The following is a 21,498-nucleotide window of genomic DNA, read 5'->3' on the forward strand; positions in this document are numbered from 1 at the left end:
AACCCGAGTAATTACAAGCCAAACCCGAGTTTAAGAAGCACCAAAACCACACCCAACAATATTAAAATCCAGGCTTCCATAAAAAAAAAATAGAGTTCTAGCCATTTCAAGTCAAAGCCAAGACTCCAAACCAAGCCAAAACCGAACTCAACAAGGCTAAAAGAAGATCCAAACATTGATACAAATTCAGGCTTTAATAGGAAATTAAAATCCCAGCCACCTTAAGGTAAAAATGAGTCATCCAAAGCCAAAAAACAACATGCATGTCTAAATATTCCAAGCATGAAATCATTCCAACAAATATTTGAACAAGGGAGGTGCCTCACGAGGAGCTAAACCAAGCTCTCAAAACAAGCTACAGCACTTTCCAAATTAAATAAATTTTCTCGTAGCATACATTTCAAGCAAGGGAAAGCCGCAGGAGCTAAACCGAGCCCCCACATATGTATAAAAAGTAAAGTGAACTCTCTAGCATTCATTTTAAGCAAGAGCAAGTCTTAAGATGCTAAAGCCGAAACCCCCTAGCATGCATGAAAGACCCAATAAATTCTTCAATATTTCATGCTAAACGAAAGATAAACGAAAAGTTTCACAATACACATCCCAACATGTTTGCAAGAGTAGAAATTATTCCAAAACCATGCTTTAATTATCCAAATCGCTGCCGACATAAATATGATAGGATAAACAAAGAACATGTCATATATCCACCATCTTAAGCGAATATCCAAGTCTAATTTCTAACACATGCTCACATTTCATCCTTCACATGCGAATATCTCAAAAATATATGAAAGTAAAGTAAACTAGCATATTGTACCATCCAGCAGGGTCATGCTCAAAGGCTCGGCAAAGAGAAAACCGAAAGGAAACAGGGCACTGAGAAGGGGGGAAAAAGAGTACCTTCCTTAATGCAAATGTAAAGCACTTCAACACAAGAAACCACCTCAAGTACCCCCTCAAAGAGATGCTCTCACAGAAATTTCCTCCTAAACTCCTCTCACAGCCAAAATCTCTACCCCTTTCTTTAGAAAACTTTTCAACAACCCCCAAAATTCCAAAAGAAATTATATTTATAGGCAGAGAAGAGAGGAGAAGAGAAAGAAGATCACCCCATCCACCCCAGTACTCGAATCGGGCCAAAGAAGAAAAGGACGCATTCCCTGCTCACAGAGGCGAAGCAACCAAAACATCTAGCATCAAGCGGCGAGCCTAGTGGCAGCGAGGAAAGTATCGGGAAGGAGAGAGAGTTTGTCATTCAAGTGTACCAGGGAACAAGCTTTCTAGAGTCAAACTACCAAGAAAAGGAAAACCACAGCTCGGGGAGACTGGCACGGCTTCGGGAAAGAGGGCTACGGGCAGAAAATGTCGGGTAAGGACGAATGAGAAGTCAACTCTCTCGCGTGGAGGGGGAGGAGCTCGGTTGGCTCGAGACCGAGAAAGGGAAAGGCCAGAGCTCGGATGCGTGAGTTTAGGGATTTAGGGCTTAAAGAGGAAAGGAAAGATTTTGTTTATATAAATTAATATATATATATATATATACTAATTCATATCGAATTTACTCACGCGCGGCGTCGTAACAAAATGAGTGTCCTCCCTAGGCAAAATCGACGTTCCGGACGCGCCGGCGAAGTTCGTTTTGTCATCCGAGGTCGCTCGGACGACTTCGTCGATAATCGAGCCAAAAACGCGTCGAAATTCAAATTTCACAAAATTTCAACCCGTGATCGATCGTTTCAAAAGGTTTATTCGAGTCTTCGACAGGTAACAGTGCAAGCGATGTGAATTGTGGCGATCGGACGTGTCCATTCTCCGAATTGCAAGATTTGTGCGCACGGGAGTGCGAATTGTGCAGAAGGTCACCTTAAGGCTCAAAAGATCCTATAGAAATTCCTTTTGGGTTTTCTCATGTTGATTTCACCCTTCTAAGTGCTAGAAGTCGATACCACACAGGCGAAACTCCAAAAGGGTACAGAAGTGGGTTGAATTTCTAAAACGAGGCCGGTCCCATTTCTAGATTCTAAGATAGTCAAAGGGAGATCCCTAAGGCTAGATCCTAAACCCTAAGAGGAAAACTAGACCTCACAAAAAATGAGGTCAACAGTTCAGATAAGAATATGTAAACACCTCTTGTTGGGATGATCAAATGAGAATGATTCAATAATAGACAGTGTGTTATCTAACAAGCTTAGAGATCTCGTCCTTTGAGAAAAAAAAAAGTTGATTTGTCTTGAAAAAAAATTGCTACTTGTGTTACGATAAGATTGATTCTTCATAAAAGGAAGAGGAAAATGAAAAAATTAGCGTAATGTTGAACACGATGACTACCACTTCTGCAAAAGAATAAAAATTTTAAGCCATGAGATATGCAAGATCCAAAGAAATAAAAATAAGGAGTCACTAAGACACTAGCAGTCAGCATAACAGATGGTGGACAAATGAGCGTAACCACCATAAAGAGAAAAATGACGACAAAGGAATAGGAATTAATGGATGGAGGGCAAATAAGTGTTGTCCAACAATTATAATGATACAAGCAATAAGAATGTCAGGGTAGAGCATCTATGAATGAGAGAATTAGAGCATAAAACCACAACTCTAGATCGCTCGCCAAGAGCTATCAAGCACACAGAGTGAGTACAAGTGATCGTGTGTGATGAAGCAATCCAAAGGAGACTTGTCGAACAAAGCAAACAGTAAGAGATCAACCAGAAGAGGTTCCAAGAACAAGATGAGCATGGCAGTGGAGATATTCCTTAGCAAAGCCCAAGAAACTCAATCTACAACCTCGAGATATCATGTGCAGCAGGACATCTTTAGAATCAATGATCTCCAAATATGGATCCACATTGATAAGCATAAAATCTAGTAAGCATGATCAAATTCTCTTTGACCATAACTTAAAACTAAGTATTTCTTCAAAAGAAAATTGAAACTATAAGAAAATCTGCACAAATGATCACTTCGTAGCTAAGTTTTAGAACACCAAGAAATTAGGAAATATGAAAGAAATAATATCCAATGAAAACAAACCACAAATATAAAAACAATTTGCAATTTGAACCCTTCGGCAGAGTGTCGGATTGAATCTCAATAAGCCTCTTCGTCATCTCCTCCAAACCCTCAAATCGTTTTTCCATGGAGGAAAAGTTTCCTTCTACAGTTTCGATGTAATAACCCATTTTGAGAAATCATATAAAATTTTTGGCAACTTAAAATGTAATCCAATTTTCGCACCTCTCAGATTTTAACTAAGTTAATTTTATAAAATTCTACGTGTCAAATTGATCAAATCGATATAAAGCACTATATATAAAATTTGAATCAATTGAATGATATAAAAATTGGAAATAATAATTTTAATTAACTTAATTAAACCGTTAATTATTTTCAATCTTGCATTTTTCTTGTAGCCACCTCCTTCACCACGTGGTATTAAGCCCAGGGTCTCGCTGAAAGGCTGGGATCCTTATTTTAAAGCTTCAAAACCCCTCCCCCTTCCTCTCAGATAAGTGTCGCGTTCCTCTCCCCCTCCTAATCCCCCTCCCTGTTCAATCTCGCAAGCATCCCATGAATTCCCATGATAAGAACCTGGACCCCGTAGCAGGTGGGTCAAGCAGCAATTAGGGAAGTCACAGACAGAGCACGATTTAGAGTTCAAGGGAGAGATTGGCCGATGGTACCCTTTCACGAACATTGGGGCATTTCGTTCCTTTCCCACGTCGTTCTTCTCAGCTCTAGGAAACCCATGACGAGCACCGTGGTCAGAGTCGAGATCATGCGCAGGCGCACGATAGCAAGCAACAAGTGGCTAGGTTCTTGGGTTCTAGAATGAAATCGATAAGTGGTAATCACTATTTCACGCTATTTAAGATATTGTTTTCCTTCCTCTTGCTTCCATTTTCACATATGCGACGGATTGTGCATCTTTCTTGTTTCCGATAAACATCGGAGGCGTAGAACTTGTGTCGAATGTGTTAAATGTAATTTGTGAGTTCCGTAAAAGTTTTAACACAAAAGCAATGAAGATAGAAAAAAGCGAGAAGAAGTTTTCGCAAATTCGGAGAAGGGTTTGGTTGCTAAAAGTCGCTTCAAGGTATATTTTGGGCAAAACAATTATATTTTAAGTTAAATCACCTTATGAACTATGATATTCTGAATTCTCAATTCGTTTACGAATTTCGATCAAGTGCGAGAAAACTATTCGTAGGATGGCTTAATAAATATCAGATAAATAATCTTATACTAATTTAAGAAGAATAATTTAATTAAAAGAAACTGTTTAAATCTTAAAGTCTAATATTATATTTTATAGGTTATTAAATTCAATATAAAAATCACCGCAATCTCAAGCTAGCTACCAAAAATTAAGATTTTAGCGTGGCAATCGAGATGAGTAATCATATTTATAAAATTCAGTAATTTTATTTATTTTAAAATGTATGTTAGACTCCATTTATGTTCTAATTTAGTTAGATCCTTAATATTGTTAGTCATAATAGATATGCATGAAAGATATGTATGACATGCATGATTTGCATGACATGCAAGATAGGCATAATAAAAAAGATACGCAATGTAAGCACGACGAAAAATAATATTCATGATATAAGTAAGAGATATGCATAAGATAGAGATATAAATGATATGTATGGCATACATGATATGCAAGATATACATGATCTGCAAGATAGGCATAATAAAAAAGATAAGCATGATAAGCACGACAGAAAATAATATTCATGATATACGTAAGAGATATACACAAGATAGAAATCTGAATGATATGAGAGTGCATAATGATAACTACACAGAAGAGTAAGAGTAAGCATGCATGTTAATAGATGCATAAAATGTTTCAGAATAATACATGCTATGATGAATTAAATAACTTATATATGAATACTTGTACATGTATGTTCAGAAAAATATTTCTCTAATAGTATAGGTAGGGGATGTCATTATATCAGCGTATGTAGAGTTTTTGTACCACCCCAGATAATTATGATAGTGAGTTCACTAACTGTTGTGTCGGCGAGATAATATCGACCAAGGGAGAATAGACTAGAGCTTACCTCCCCATAAAATTATGATGTTTACACTGCTAACTGCTGTGTCGACGGGATAATATCGACCAGGAGACAGTTAAGAGAATTTCCACCCTAGACAATTATGATGTTTACATTGCTAACCGTAGTGCAGAAGGGAACGAACGACGTAATATCGGCCAAGGGTTTGTTAGGTTTTGTTAACAGTGAACCTCATAGAGATAGATGTGTATGTAAATAATATAAAGTAAAAATAAAATAAATGTATATAACAGACTCAAGTATTTTCATTTAGAAACTGTCTTTGCTACATGCATTAATATATTATCAAATTTCTTATAGAAATATGAAAGGTTAGCCTATTATGAGATTTCTTATAGAAAAATGAAAGACCAATATGTAAATTGACTTCTATTATAGTTTAGAAATATGATTACTCATGGGTTATCCTTAGATAACTCATTATATTACAATATTTTTTTTTTGTTTAAACATTTGAATAAGATGAATAGAATAACAAATGTGTATAAGAGGCGAGAGAAACAACCAAAAAGGTTCACATTTCTACTTGTTAATTTAATTATTTTCCTTTGAGTCACTTTCAAAAAAATTTTTAATATTAAACTGTTAGTAATAGAAATAGAATAACATAAAATTGATTTTCACTATCTGACTATCTTTCCCATTTTGGTTAATTCCAAGCCCTGAGACAAATCGTGACAAAAGTAGTATCAGAGCAAGGGGTTTAGATTAATCAACATGATCAGTCATTTGGATGATTGAATTTAAGTTATAAATTAATAAAAAAATTAAAATTTTAATGGTGTTTAATTAAATTATTTTGATTATTTCATAATTATGAATGATCAAGAGAAAGGGGCCAAATAATGTAAAATTTGATGAACCCCGGAATGTCAGAGTCAGTGGTGATGAATTTTTTGATATGATGAATGATGCGACTCGGTTGATTAAGAATTCTCAATCTCAAACTAGTAGCAGGAGGACCACCAAAGGATAAATATTTGAAGCTCTTTTAGGATATGAGACCACCTTCATTTTTTTGTGCAGAAGAACTGGTGGAAATTGAAAATTGGCTTTTGAGATTAGAGAAATTTATAGATGGATTGTCATTTCCACCGAAGAGAAGTGTTACTCTTGCCACTTTTGCTTTTGAGGGAGAAGCTAAGAGATGGTAGCATTGACAGATGCATGAGATGTTTGGTGTTAGAGCCGGACACTTGGTGCAGTGGGACGAGTTCGTGAGAACCTTCAATGATTGGTTTATACCACAGTCAGTTATGAAGTAGATGCAATATAAATTAATTAGTTTGGTGCAAAGAGATCAATTAATTATGCAATATGAAACAGAATTTACTATGTTGTCAAAGTATGCACCCCAGTTGATTCCTAATGTGGAGGAGAAATGCCATAGGTTTCTTTTGGACTGAGAGACTTAATCAGATAGACACTAGTACCACTTGGAATAGAAAATTATTCAGTGCTTGTGGAGAGAGCTAGGCAAGCGAAAATTATTTTCAGTAGCATAGGGATTTGCACAAGAGAAAGAGTTTGGAAGAAGTAGCACCAACAGTTCATTCAGGAGAAGAGTCTATTGGGAAGAAGATAAAGTCCAACATAAGTTGAATTATTAGTCATGCTGGCAGTAGCACTATAGAGCCCTGTGTTAAGTGTGGGAAGGACCATCGTAGAAAATGTTTATTTGGTTTGAATGTGTTAATAGGCGAACAGTCTAGACCTTAGAGGAGAAATTGCCCTAATATTGCTCAGAGATCGACATCAACTATTAAACTAGGAATTCATTTCGGAGCAATTTTCAGAAAGGATATACATCTAGAAGTGGTCAGTAGAGGATAGTAGACGCTAATAAGGAGCAACCAAGGCAGAACATTCCTCCAAGTGTTTATTCTTTAACCCATCAAAACCCCAAAGAGCATGTTGTCATTGATGTTGATGCATAGAGTTTGATATATTTTAAAAATCACTTGATAAGAAATAGATTTTTGTAATTACTTTATTTTTCATCTTCATAGTTAATAAGGAGTTCATGAATTTCGAGGATGAAATCTTATGAGGGAAGATTGTAATAACCCATTATAAGAAATCAAATAAAATTTTTGGCGACTTAAAATGTACCCAACTTTCGCATCCCTCAGATGTCAAAAAAATTAATTTTATAAAATTCTACATGTCAAATTGATCAATTCAATATAAAGCACTATATATAAATTTTGAATAGATTGGAAGATTTAAAATTTAAAGTAATAAATTTAATTTACTTGAATTAAACTTTTAATTATACTTAAACTTGCATTGTTACTGTAGCCATCACCACTCATGTGAAATTATGCCTATGGTCTCGATCGAAGGGTTGGGATCCTCATTCCAAAGTTTTGAAACCCTTCCCCCTACCTCTCGGTAAATTGTCGCGTTCCTCTCCCCTTGTGATTCCCAACCCCATTTGATCTTCCAAGCATACAGCAAATTCCCGTGAGAAGAACCGGGGCCCTGCACTATAGCAGGCGGGTCGAGCAGCAATCAAAGAAGCCGCAATGCATGATTCAAAGTTTTGGGGTGAATTGGGTAAGTGGTAACCCCTCTTTCACGCAAATTACGGCATCCCCTTCCTTCCCCACATCGTTCCTCTCGACTCTAGAGAACCAGCGACTCCAGCACTATAGTCGGAGTTAGAATCGTGCACAGACACACGACAGGGAGCAGCAAGCGACTAGGTTTCCAATTTCTAGTTTCCGAGATAAAATAAGTAGTAATCTCTATTGCACGTCATTTGAGACATTCATTTCCTTCCTCTTGCTTCCATTTTGACATATGTGATGGATTGTGCATCTTTCTTGTTTTCGGTAGTCGTAAGAAGCACTGAAATTGTGTCAGAATTGTTGAAGAAGGTTTGTGAGCTCCGTAAGAACTTTAGCACAAATTAGCAAAGATTGGAAGAAGAGGGAAGAAATTTCGACAACTTCGAAGAAGGATTTGGTTGCCAAAAATCGATCGATGTATATTTGGGTAAATCAATTATATTTTAAGTTAAATCACCTTATGATATAAGATATCCTGAATTCCAAAGTCGTTTACGAATTCAAGGTTGTTTACCCGAGACGGTAAGTTCGAGGTAAGTGTGTGAAAGTTAATCATAGTACGGGTCCATAAATTTTAGGTAAATAATGTTATATAAATTTAAGAAGAATAATTCAATTAAAAGAAATTGTTTTAATCTTAAATTTTAATATCATGTTTTATATGTTATTAAATTCAACAAAAAAGTCACTGCAACCTCCAGCTAGCTACTAAAAAATTAACATTTTAGCATAACAACAAAGTTGAGTAATTTTATTTCTAAAATTCAGTAATTTTTTTATTACAAAATATAAGTTTGACTCTAAATATGTTTTAGTTTAGTTAGATCCTTTATACTGATAGTCAGAAAAGATATGCATGATATGTATGATATACATGATCTCTAAGATAGACATGATATGTATGATATATATGATTTGTCAAATAGGCAAAATAGGAAAAATATGCATGATGACACTATGAAAAATGATATGCATGATACAAGTAAGAGATATGCATTAGATATATATATATATATATATATGAATGCTATAAGAGATGTATGATGATAGCTGCACAGTAGAGAAAGAGTAAGTATGCATGTTAGCAGATGAATAAAGATATCTCAAAATAATGTATGTTATAATAAATGAAATAACTTATAAATGAATGCGCGCATGTGCATGTTCAGAGAAAGATTTCACAGTCTAACAGTACAAGCAGGGGCCGCCAGTATACCAACGCGTGTATGTTTATTCTATCACCCAGATAAATGTGATGGTTTGTTCACTAACCACTATGACGACGAGATAATATCAGTCAGGGATGAGTATATCAGAGTTTCACTCCCTAAACAATTGTGATGTTTATATTGCTAACCGTTGTGCTGACGGGATAATATCAGTCAGAAGGTAGATAAGGGTCTTTACACTCTATACAATTGTGATGTTTATATCGCTAATCATTGCACCGATGAGAGCCGAAGGGGTAATATCACCCAAGGGTGTGTTAGATTTTTGTTGACGGTGATCCTCATAGAGACAGATGTGTATATAAATAGTATAAAGTAATGTAACGATAAAGTAAATGAATATAGAAGACTTGAGCAGTTTTATTTAGTAAAGGTCATCGATAGATGCATTAACATATTATCAAATTTCTAATATAAATATGCAAGACATGCATATTATAAGATTTCTTATAAAGAAATGAAAAACCATCATGCATATTAATTTCTTTTCCTTAGGTCACAGTAGTATAGGAGTGTGATTACTCTAGAGTCATCTTTAGATAACACATTATGTTGCTTTAATATTATTTTTATGTTTTAAACAATTGAACAAGATGAATAGAAGAACAAAATATATATACAAGGCGAGAACAACTAGAAAAATACACATTTATACTTATTAATTTAATTGTTTTTTTGTTACTCTTTCATAATTTCTTTGAATATTAAACTCTTAGTAGTAGAAATAGAATAGTAGAAAATTGATTTTCACCGTCAGACCATCCGTTCTCATCTTGATTAATTCAAAGCTCTGGGTCGGGTAGTGACATTAGAACATTTCCTCAATCCCAGATTTAATTCGCCCTATTTCTTCCAATCTCTCTTCCAAAATATTCACTTTTCTTCTGTTATCTCTCCAAGACCTTGCCCTGATAAAAATTCGATGCGAATCGGAACCAAATTTGGTGAAAATATTGTAATAAAAATGCGGGAAACCCAAAATTAGGGTTAAATTGATTAATCTTCGAGCAAACAAAAAAGATACAATGATTGATCTATAAGTTGAGAGGTAGATCGATTATCCACAAACTCTACACATCACTAGGAACAAGAAGGCAAATGAAAATTTGTAGGAATCAAAACATAAAAACAAACCCTAAAAGATTAGTCCTAATAAAATAACCTCCAAAATATTTTTAAACATTTCCCCCGAAACAAATTCAAACTTTATCCCCAACGCCCCCTTTAACTCCTCTCCTCGCATACATGATTAGGGGCTTACCAGACCCCACCCTAGGGATAAAATCATCCCAAGAAAAAATAAGGGTTTCCACCCCCAAGGCTGGGTTGGCTGGCTTGGTCGGGCAAATTGGATCGGGCCGATCAAGGCCGTTCCAGGAGTAACCGGCATAACAAATTTACTTTCTACTCTATATTTTGTTCATTACTTCATAAAAGTTGTTTCCATAATAGATTTTCTAAGAATGAAAACTAAGGATCTGTTTGAGGCAGTTGTTAATTTTTATAATATGCAGATTATCAAATAAGCTGATTTGCTGTTTGGGGTAGTTTATTCAGAACAAGAAAAAAGAAAAAGAGTACCCTGTTAAAGGTAATTAACTGCCACAGTTCAACCACTCGGTTAAACATACAGAACAAGCATTACACATAGATCAAATTGAATGAAAGTATACATATTTGCAACTAGCAGTGATACCAAAAATAATAGAAGCATTACTCATATAATTGTCTCATTCTTTCTTCTTCTATGACTCATTTCACAGTTTGAGTGTGTGAGAAATAAACTTCTTATCTCATCAGAATGTCATAGGTGGTACCACTAGTAAATTTAAGTGGCATGAGATGATATTATGCATATTTGCTTATAGCTATGAGGCCAAAAAAAAAGAAAGAAAACATGGTTCACATCAGTGTCTCATTCTTTCTACTTTTGTGTCATTTCACAGTGTGTGTTAAATATACTTCTCTTTTCATCAGAATGCCACAGGTGATATCACTATTAAATTTCAATGGCATGGGGTGATATTATGCATATTTGTTACTAGTTGTAAAGCAAAAAAATAGAAAAATATGGTTCACATCAGTGTCTCATTCTTTCAACTTTTTTGTCTCATTTCACAATGTATGTGTGTGAAATATACTTCTCTTTTCATCAGAATGCCACAGATGATACCACTAGTAACTTTCAGTGGCATGGGATGAGCTAAGGCCAAAAAATAATAGAAAAACATGGTTCACATCAGTGTCGCATTCTTTCTATTTTTCTGTCTCATTTCACACTGTATGTGTGTGCAGAATACTTCTCTTCTCATCAGAATGCCACAGGTGGTACCACTAGTAAGTTTCAATGGCATGGGATGATATTATGCATATTTGCTACTAGCTGTGAGACCAAAAAAAAAATTATGGTTCACATCAGAGTCTCATTCTTTCTACTTTTCTGTCTCATTTCACAGTATTTGTGTATGAAATATAATTCTCTTATCATCAGAATTCTCAGGTGATACCACTAATAAATTTCATTGGTTTTGAATGAAATTAGACGTATTTGCAATTTTATATGAAGTAAAAAAAAACAAACATGGCTCATATTACTGTCTCATTCTTTTTATTTCTTAGTCTCACTTCAATTTGTGTGTGGGAGTAATATCTCTCTTTTTTCATCATAGCACTAACTGTAGTCCAATATGCTCAAGAAGGTTTCCTCAGATCAATTCGAAAACAGTTCAATTCCTACACTTTAATTTAAAATATCAAGGAAATGTCATAGCTATGTAAATAGAACATAGATCTCAACCTCTGAAAAAAAAAAGCAACAGAGAAGTGGAAGATGTTCACAATTCCAAGGATCACACCTAGGGAAAGCATACCTCATATGAGAAGTGTCGATCTCTGCTTGGGTGAAGAAGCAGAAAGGAAAATCAAAGAGGGAGAGCAGAGGGCACCTCCCGAATTCCTAGGGCAACGCGGGACATGGACGTGGGACGCAGACGAGGGACGCGGGGGCTTACCCCCGTCGAAGCTATTTAAGAAATATCGGACGCGGACGTAGTTGCTGCGCCAAAACGTTCAACGAACGTGTTTTTCAAACCCTGTGACGGCGTTTTCAAAGCACCCCAATAAGCTGCCCCAAACGGGCCCTAAATTGATTCTCAAAATCTAATGTAAAATTTCCAAATTTTCTCCCAATCATATCTCATATAACTTCATTATATGAATCATATGTTTAATTCATCCATAAAGTCATTAAAAGAGTTGGCAAATTTTTTTATTAGAGTTTTTTGATGATGCATCGAGGTAGAACAAGTTTTAAAATATAAAAAAGGTGCTTTACATAATTATCTTTCTTTATCCATGTAAAAGAAACTTGAATAGACAAGATGAGATAGGTTTACACAAAAAAGATTCTTGACAAGGAAGTTAGAAAGAGAATCATGTAATCAACAATAAAGTTGTATTATCAACGTAGCATAAATCTTGGATATTGCTACATCAGATAGCTTCAAGTTCATGACTGTAATATAAGGCATTATGGACAAGGGTTGCAGGCACCTTCTCACTACAAGTTGAAGTTTTCTCTTCTTCAAACAGAGATTGACGCTGAAAGAAAAAATAGGAAAACATAAAAGATTCATAACGAAAAATTCTGTAGTTTTTTGTTAAATGAATGGAGAGATAGGAGGAATCTGACTATGATCACATTCTTGGTAAATTCTAATAGAGTTATTTTTCAAAAATAAGTAGAAGAACTCAATGTTGTCGTTCGAGTTGCTTGGTGTTCATATTGAGAACATTGGGAGAAAATGTGATACAAATAATTGATTATAAACAATCCTTCAAACTACAAAGCAGCAGTCAATCAATTCTTAACCTTAATAAAGTTTTAACTAGTTAGTTTTTATGCTCAATAAACTATTTTATTATATATTAGACAAACCCAAAAAAGTCTTTTGGTTCCTCTAAAATTATGTACTAGTATTGAACATGATGTAGAAGTTTGTTCAGGAAAGATAGCCTTTAAAGCCTTGCATAATTCAGATTTGCTACTTTTTTTACTCGTTCAATCATTCATAAAATGAAGGTGAGTTTGAGAAGAATATTTGTATCTAAAGGAGGGAACCAGTGTTTTAAAAGTCAAAATCGGGACTTAGGAGTTTTTTTTCTGTGAGACTAGGCAGAAGCCTCAAAACAAAACAAAAAAAATAGAAACTCATAAAATTAAATATCATTCATAAATATGAAACTTGACAACCATAAATCTAGTTAAAAAAAAATTACGCCTAATTACCCATACAAATGAATCAATGAACAAATAATGAGTCAATGACATGCATAAATCCAATCCCAATGAACTTCAAATTTTGAAAAATTGTATATTTGCAATTAAAATTAAAGGGGGAATACATACATACCACCCAATTCTTATTAATTTTCATATCTAACACCCTAAACTTTAATAAATAATGGGTGGTATGTATGTAAATGAGTAAATCCCCTAAATTTAATTTTAAACCTATTTATAAACCTAAGCATTTAATAAACTATAAAGTACATATCTTTATAACAAGAATTTACACACATACAACGCAATTCATCGAGGCTATGGACGCATAAGAGTCGGGACGGAATTTGATGCAGATGTTGGACTTCTATAGTGGACGGGACACAGAAGACGATGCAGATACTGGACTTCTACAATGGATGGGAAGTAGAAGACGCAGAAGATGCAAAAGCCTTCAAGACTAAATTTCAACACTCGGGACGCTGAAGGCTTGGTACAAAGAAAAAGTGGAAGCCTTCAATGTTCGGGACAATATTGGACTTGGACAATCGGATGGTTCGTCGATGCATGCGCACTCGAAGGCTCAGGACGAAGCTCGAGGAAGAAACAATGAAGCTCTCGAAACGACGTTGCAGCCCTAATTTGTGTGATATGATTGTTGCATCTAATTTAAATTGGGTACTTTTCTTTGATGACCCATACAATTTGAGGCGTACGCCTCAGTGCAGAAGCCGTAAGCCTCACCTGCACCGGAAAGGCCAACGCTCCAAGTCGATGCTCAAACGCCTCAAATTGAGTCGGATGCCTCGAACGCTATATTTAACATTGGTGGGAACAAGTCAATATGTTCTAATGATTACACAGAAAAGAGGACATCATATTATTTAAATCCTCCTTTAGGAATATAATTTCTCATGCATTAAAAGCATCATGCCCTTTAGTGACAATGTTTGAATTAGTACATGCTGGTAAAAAGACAACACTGGAATACATATGTGAAGCCACAAAAAGGACCAACGATATGAGAATTTGAGAAGAATACTTATTTCTAAAGGTGGGAACAAGTCAACCTTAGCTAATGATTATATAGAATAGAGGACGTCAGATTATACTTTTATTTATTGAAAATTACTTACTAGAACGTCAGATTATACTTGTATTATCCTTTAGGAATAGAAGTTCTCATGGATTAAATACGCCACCCCCTTCAGTGAACGTGTTTCAATTAGTAGATGATGATTGGAAGAGTATAGTGGAATACATATATGAAGCTACAAATAGAACCAATGATATGATTGCAAATTGTGTCAATGGCAGTGATAGTGTATAGAAGAGAATATTTAATATCATTAAAAACAAATAGAACAATAAAATCAAGGAAGATCTTCACAAAAAAAGGATAATATATAAATCTAAATTTCAATAGAAACAAATCATAGATCATATAGAATGAGAGCCTCACAAAGAGCCTTATCAAATGATATACAATTTGGTATAAGGCGTTGAATAACATGATATAAATGATAAAGATCTGCTAAATATAATAATACCATGATTCTCTTTGGGATGAAGAATGTCCTCAAAAGTACAAAAAGGAAGTCGACAGAGAATAGAACTTAGTATTTGACATTCAAGCAAATGCTTTTAGCATAACAATCATGATATAAATTTTATATCATTATGCTTACTCTTAACTATTTGTTGGGAGATCACAATATGTCAACCCCTTATTTACAAGAGTTGACAAAAGGTTTATAAAGCTTATGTTGTAGTTCTTCTGAATGTGAACAAAATTATAATGTATCTGAGCAAGTAATGCTTCATTATCACATAGAGTGGCTATGTCTAAGCTACATTAGTTAGTTAATCAACCATTTTATGTAGAATAACGTTATCATAGACATCCTGTGGGAAGATAACATAGTAAAAAGAGGGCATAAACTAGATCCAGTGTTATCAAAGGAAAGTCAAATGCTTGTTTAGCCATCTAGGCAATGTAAGGATGATGCAACCAAGCTCTAACTCCTTAAACTCTCAGGCAAGTGTCATCACAAAGGCATAGCCTAATCTAGCGCCTTGAAGTAAAGCTCAACTTGGCCAAACACCTTTATGAAGAAAATTTTATTTTAAAGCATACATATCCATATTATGAGATGGAGGATACAAATCTAATGATGGGGAAGAAGAGAATATGGATCATGAAGAAGATGAAACAAATAGGAATAAATATCAGATTAACCTTGCACCATGGAAGCTACCAAGGGTTTATACTGGTTAGTTAAACTTGAAGCAAAACTTGTTATAAGGAATTTTTATTCAGCAGGCTTTTGTTGTTTTAATATTTGGAAGGATGCAAAACTTTATTTTCTTTTGTTTTTCTTACATTTCATTTTTAATATTTTATAAGATCATTATCATATAATAGTCTCTAAAGCATTCCATAAAATTTTAAAAAAGGAACTCTTTAGCATCCCGCCGAACACCAATGATAGTGCCTAGCAACTCGAGCTTTAGTTAGCCATGTTGCCTAGACAACACCTAACACCTTCAATAACAAAGGCCAGATCACGAGTAATGAAATGATATGTAAAGTGCAATCAAGCTCTAAAACATAGAAGTGAAAAAAGAGGTGGCATTAAATCAATTGAGTTGGACTCAATTTGATGAATGCAATAAGTAGCTCATTGGGACCATAGATGATGAAAAAAATGATTGTTTTGATGTTGAACTAACAAGGCAAGATAATGATGTAGTTACAAACTTGGATGAGGATCAAAGTAAATGAATAACAAGATTTCAGCTTAATGAAATTCAACATCAATACCCTCAACTATCAGGTCAATTAAAACTCCAATGGAACCATCAACTCATGAGATTGTTGTCTGGGACAATATAGATGATGAATCTGAAAGTTTTTTGTTGGTTCAGATTATGAGCCATGATTGAAGATGAATCATTTAAACAAAAGATCAGAATAAGGTAGACAATGGAGATGGAGGATACAAATCTAATGATGGGGAAGAAGAGAATATGGATCATGAAGAAGATTAAACAAAAAGCAAAAAATATCAGATTAACCTTGCACTATGGAAGCTAGCAAGATTTTATAGTGGTTAGTTAAACATGAAACAAAACTTGTTATAAGAAATTTTTATTCAGCAAGCTTTTGTTGTTTTAATATTTGGAAGAATGCAAGACTTTATTTTCTTTTTTTTTACATTTCATTTTTAATATTTTATAAGATAATTATCATATAATACTCTCTAAAGCATTACATAGCGTTTTAAAAAAAGAACTTTTTAGCATCCCACCGAACACCAATGAAAGCGCCTAAGCAACTCAAGCTTTGTTTAGCCATGTTGCCAAGACAGCACCTAACGCCTTCAATAACAAAGGCCAGATCACAAGTAATGAAATGATATGTAAAGTACAATCAAGCTCTAAAACATATAAATGAAAAAAGAGGTGACATTAAATCAATTGAGTTGGACTCAATTTGATGAATGCAATAAGTAGCTCATTGGGACCATAGATGATGCAAAAAATGATTGTTTTGATGTTGAACTAACAAGGCAAGATAATGATGTAGTTACAAACTTGGATGAGGATCAAAGTAAATGAATAACAAGATTTCCTTATACATCTAAGAGAACATCAGCAACCAAAGCTTAATGAAATTCAACATCAATACCCTCAACTATCAGGTCAATTAATACTCCAATGCAATCATAAACTCCTGAAAGTGTTGTCTGGGACAATATAGACGATGAATCTGAAAGTTTTTTGTTGGTTCAGATTATGAGACATGATTAAAGATGAATCATTCAAACAAAAGATCAGAATAATGACGGGGAAGAAGAGAATATGGTTCATGAAGAAGATGAAACAAATAGCAGTAAATATTAGATTAACCTTGCACTATGGAAGCTACCAAGATTTTATACTGGTTAGTTAAACATGAAACAAAACTTGTTATAAGGAATTTTTATTCAGCAAGCTTTTGTTGTTTTAATATTTGGAAGGATGCAAGACTTTATTTTCTTTTTTTTTTTTTGCAATTCATTTTTAATATTTTATAAGATAATTATCATATAATACTCTCTAAAGCATTCCATACCATTTTAAAAAAGGAACTTTTTAGCATCCCACCGAACACCAATAATAGTGCCTAGCAACTCGAGCTTTAGTTAGCCATGTTGCCAAGACAGCACCTAATGCCTTCAATAACAAAGGCCAGATGACAAGTAATGAAATGATATGTAAAGTACAATCAAGCTCTAAAACATATAAATGAAAAAAGAGGTGACATTAAATCAATTGAGTTGGACTCAATTTGATGAATGCAATATGTCAATAAGTAGCTCATTGGGACCATAGATGATGCAAAAGATGATTGTTTTGATGATGAACTAATAAGGCAAGATAATGGTAGTTACAAACTTGGAAGAGGCTCGATGTAAATGAATAACAAGATTTCATTATACGTCTAAGAGAACATGAGCAACCAAAGCTAAATGAAATTCAACATCAATACCCTCAACTATCAGGTCAATTAATACTCCAATGCAATCATAAACTCCTGAAAGTGTTGTCTGGGACAATATAGACGATGAATCTGAAAGTTTTTTGTTGGTTCAGATTATGAGACATGATTAAAGATGAATCATTCAAACAAAAGATCAGAATAAGGTAGACAATGGCGATGCTTGAATATTTCATTTACAAAATTGCATTTGTGCCCAACCATTTTTGTTAACTTGTGGAGCATTGGATGTGGCTTAACAGTTCTTATTCTTGGTTTGTACTTTAAATTATGGCTTGCTTTATTTAGAGATTTAGCTTGTTCCTTTTACTTGGTCGGCATGACAAGTCATAGAGACTATTTTTATATAAATTACTAAAATAAAAAAGTACAATCAAAACACATTATGTCGATATTCCCATACAAATTTATACAAAATGAAGTATTACATAATAAAAAAAACTTAAGAAACAATAAGAAAAACATTGCCAATTACAACTATATTTTGATAGTTTACCAACTGTACTTATTTTTATCAACTGCCCTCAATTTTCAACAAACACACTAACACTAAGAAATCATCAAGAATGCTCTTGCAAATTTTAACTTTGAATTGTCAACAAGATTATATGTTTAATAATTTTCAATAACACACCAACAATAGAATTAATCATTAGGCATTCAAATTGATAAAAAAATGAAAATATTTTTATCCATTAATACTTTCAAAATAAAAAAGAATATACAATTGTCAGAATATAGAAAAACAAAAATATGGATATTATTATATCAGTAATGAACCCAAGTACCAAACACCTATGTCCACTTCTATAGAACCTTCACGATAATCAATCAAAAAAAAATTTAATAATTTGGCTCGCTAAAAAATACATGTCTCAATCATGTCAGATTGTGTCCCACCTATGCAAAGCATCTCCGAGCTTTGTAGAGAATGTCTTGGCATGTCATTGCGTGGTTTGTGTCTCAGACATCTCAAGATATGTTTGAACTGTGTTAGATTTTAATTTTGAAAAATAAATATCATATGTGATTTTAAGAATGTTAGATATGTTGGGGATTGTTTAAGCGTGTTAATGTCTAACACATGCTTGTACAAAAATGATTGATTTTTTGAAGTATTTAGGCTTCATAAGTGTTCCATTACTAATCTTGATTGATTTTGTTATGCAATTCCTAAACCTTCCATATTATAATAATTTACTCAATTATTCTAAATCTCCACTAAAAGATTTATCCTACCAAATTTCATTAAAAAAAAGCATGCACCAAGTCTCACTTAATTAAAACATAAATAAATTTAGAAAAACTTAAGAAAATCATCATAGATGGAGAACACTATCATAAAACATCTTAGCTACATATTAGGAGTAACAAATAAGAATCATTCAAAATTTTTTTATAATAAAAACACCAAAGGTGGTTAGCCTCCATGGTGACCTAGTGTTTATAGGATTGAATTACATAAACAATCCATTTCCAACACAAGCGTAGGGGTGTATACATTAATCCTCTTACTAGATCCAAAGTAAGCAGGAGAATCGCAGAATAGTAATATTATTTACAAATATAAATTATGACATCCATGAGTACCGCATAAACATGTATGCAAGAGTATCAAAACCACCTTAAAAGAAAATAGGCAACAACAAAGCCTATAAAAGAAAACCAATAGAAAACAATTTGCAAAATCAAACCTCACTAAATTAAATTAAATGGATCAACTTTTTTCTTCACCTTCATGGATAAACCGATCCATGCAAATAAAAAGCCTAATTTATGTATCCAAAAGGAAACCAAAAGTAAGCGAAAATAATAAAATTAATTATATAATTTAGTATATTTTACAAGGTCAAGAATCTAAAAACCAAAATGTAAATTTGACAAAATCTAAGGAATATACTTGCAGAAAAAACAAAAAACATAAGAATTGAGTGTCCTTTTTCAGTTTTTTTAGCATAATTATTAGAATTTAGAAGCATAATATATCTTAATATTTCAAAATTAGTAACAAATAGCTAGAATCCATAAATAGAATGTAAATCAAACTTATAGCAAGCGAAGTTTCCCTGCTAAGAACATCCTCCTTTCTTCCGCTTGTTTGAATAACTATAAAGTATTATAGACAGAATCGGCCCCTAAAACGCCAAACCAAGTGAACTGAAATTTTTAATACAAAACCAACACTAATAAATACAACAGTAAATGTTAATAACAACGTAACAAAAATTTCCATTCTAGCAGCCATTCTAGCTTACTTGCACCAGCAACCATTCGGCCCCTCAGCCGTCAAGCTCACTAGAGACCAGTGGCCCAAACATTTAGAACAGTAAATCATAAATTCACTGCAGACAGCACGTGTAGAAGTCCTATGTCATAGCGATTCCAGAGAGAATTTTAATTTTTCCGATGCTATGAAAGTCAGATCATAGTATCGCAACACCGAAATTTTCGCCTTCCATGGCGATGATAAGTACCAAACATTCGTAAAAGGGACAAATTCTCAAAGATCCAACAAGAACACCTCTGTATTCCAAATAAAAAACCTAATTGGCAAAAGAAAAGAAAATAGAAAAAATAGGGACCGTGCTTACCGATGACGCTGGATCCACCAGTGCTCCCTAGCGACATGGATGATCTGTATGCTATAGGGCCAGTCGAGATTGTTAGCGAGGACAGATTGGATCAGGGTACCGAAATCAACTCGGCGGGCCTAGCGCCGAGAGAGAGAGAGAGAGAGAGAGAGAGAGAGATGGGGAGCTTAATCTCTGCGGTCAAAAGGCGTTAAGAGTTAAATAAGGGCTGTGAAATGGAGGAAGCATATAAAATTCATACGAGCACGTTTTCCGGTGGCATCACGTGCATCCCGTGTTCAATGGTCCTCTAGGTGTCCCCGTAAATTTTTAATTGAATTTTTTTACATACCATATCATTTAAAATATTTACATGTCAAAAATATAATTCATATATGTTCATACAGGGAATTTTACATATATGCATAACACTCAAAATATTAACATTTATATAATTTACGTCTAAATTTATATTTACATATAAAGCACCTAAAATTTCAAAATACACATCTCTCATGTCTCTAACATAGTTGCCTCAATCGCCAAACCTCTTCTCATGGTGTTTTATGATAATTTCAATGAGACTTTCTACAAGCGCATCAACTCAACCATAACAGCATCTCTGTTGGTGTTATGCATGTTGTCAAATCTTTCAATCACAATAATTGCCTTAATGATAACCCATTTAACACAACTTCAAGTTCTTATTTAGCGAGACAGAGCGGATAACAATAGTTGGTCATTCTTCTCATATTTGATTTCAACATTATTCCCCACACTTGGGGTGTTGTAGAGGACATCAAAGAATATTTTATGATTTATGATATTTTTTCAGCTCTGCACTCCGGTGTTTTCGAGATATCGTATCACACGACTCCTCTAAGGCTCTTCTGGCATTTTGATTGCTCAATTCTCTAAATAAACAATTGCTTGCCTCTTTATTCAAAATGAGGAGTTTCTTGACTCAATAAAATACCACGACCTGCATCAGCTACAAGCTCGAATTCTTAAGGCAAATTATCTAATAGCTTACACCAGACAGAAACCCAGGACATTATCTTCTCACTTAACTTTTTTGCAGGAGAAGAATTTGATTTGTTCTAGATAAGCCTAATTTCTTTCAATTTTTTTCCCACGAAGTTCTTGATTTTCCTTCCTTTGCTCGAATCGTTCTTTTGAAGTGTTTCTTCTTTATGAAGTACTCAGAATTT

The 21,498-nt window shown here is 34.0% G+C and overlaps 1 protein-coding gene across 1 annotated transcript in view; it reads right to left on the reverse strand.

Moving 5' to 3' along the window:
- LOC110038800 (ubiquitin-conjugating enzyme E2 variant 1C) overlaps positions 1–20,484 on the reverse strand; it is a 30,443-nt gene extending 9,959 nt beyond the window's left edge. Inside the window, exon 1 of the mRNA XM_020743703.1 lies at positions 20,309–20,484. Within this exon, the coding sequence (XP_020599362.1) occupies positions 20,309–20,345 (37 nt within the window). The 5' untranslated portion in view covers positions 20,346–20,484. The remainder of the gene's footprint in view (positions 1–20,308) is intronic.
- Positions 20,485–21,498: the final 1,014 nt, after the last annotated feature.

This window comes from Phalaenopsis equestris, unplaced genomic scaffold (genome assembly GCF_001263595.1).
Source record: "Phalaenopsis equestris unplaced genomic scaffold, ASM126359v1 Scaffold233923, whole genome shotgun sequence".
Classification (NCBI taxonomy): domain Eukaryota; kingdom Viridiplantae; phylum Streptophyta; class Magnoliopsida; order Asparagales; family Orchidaceae; genus Phalaenopsis; species Phalaenopsis equestris.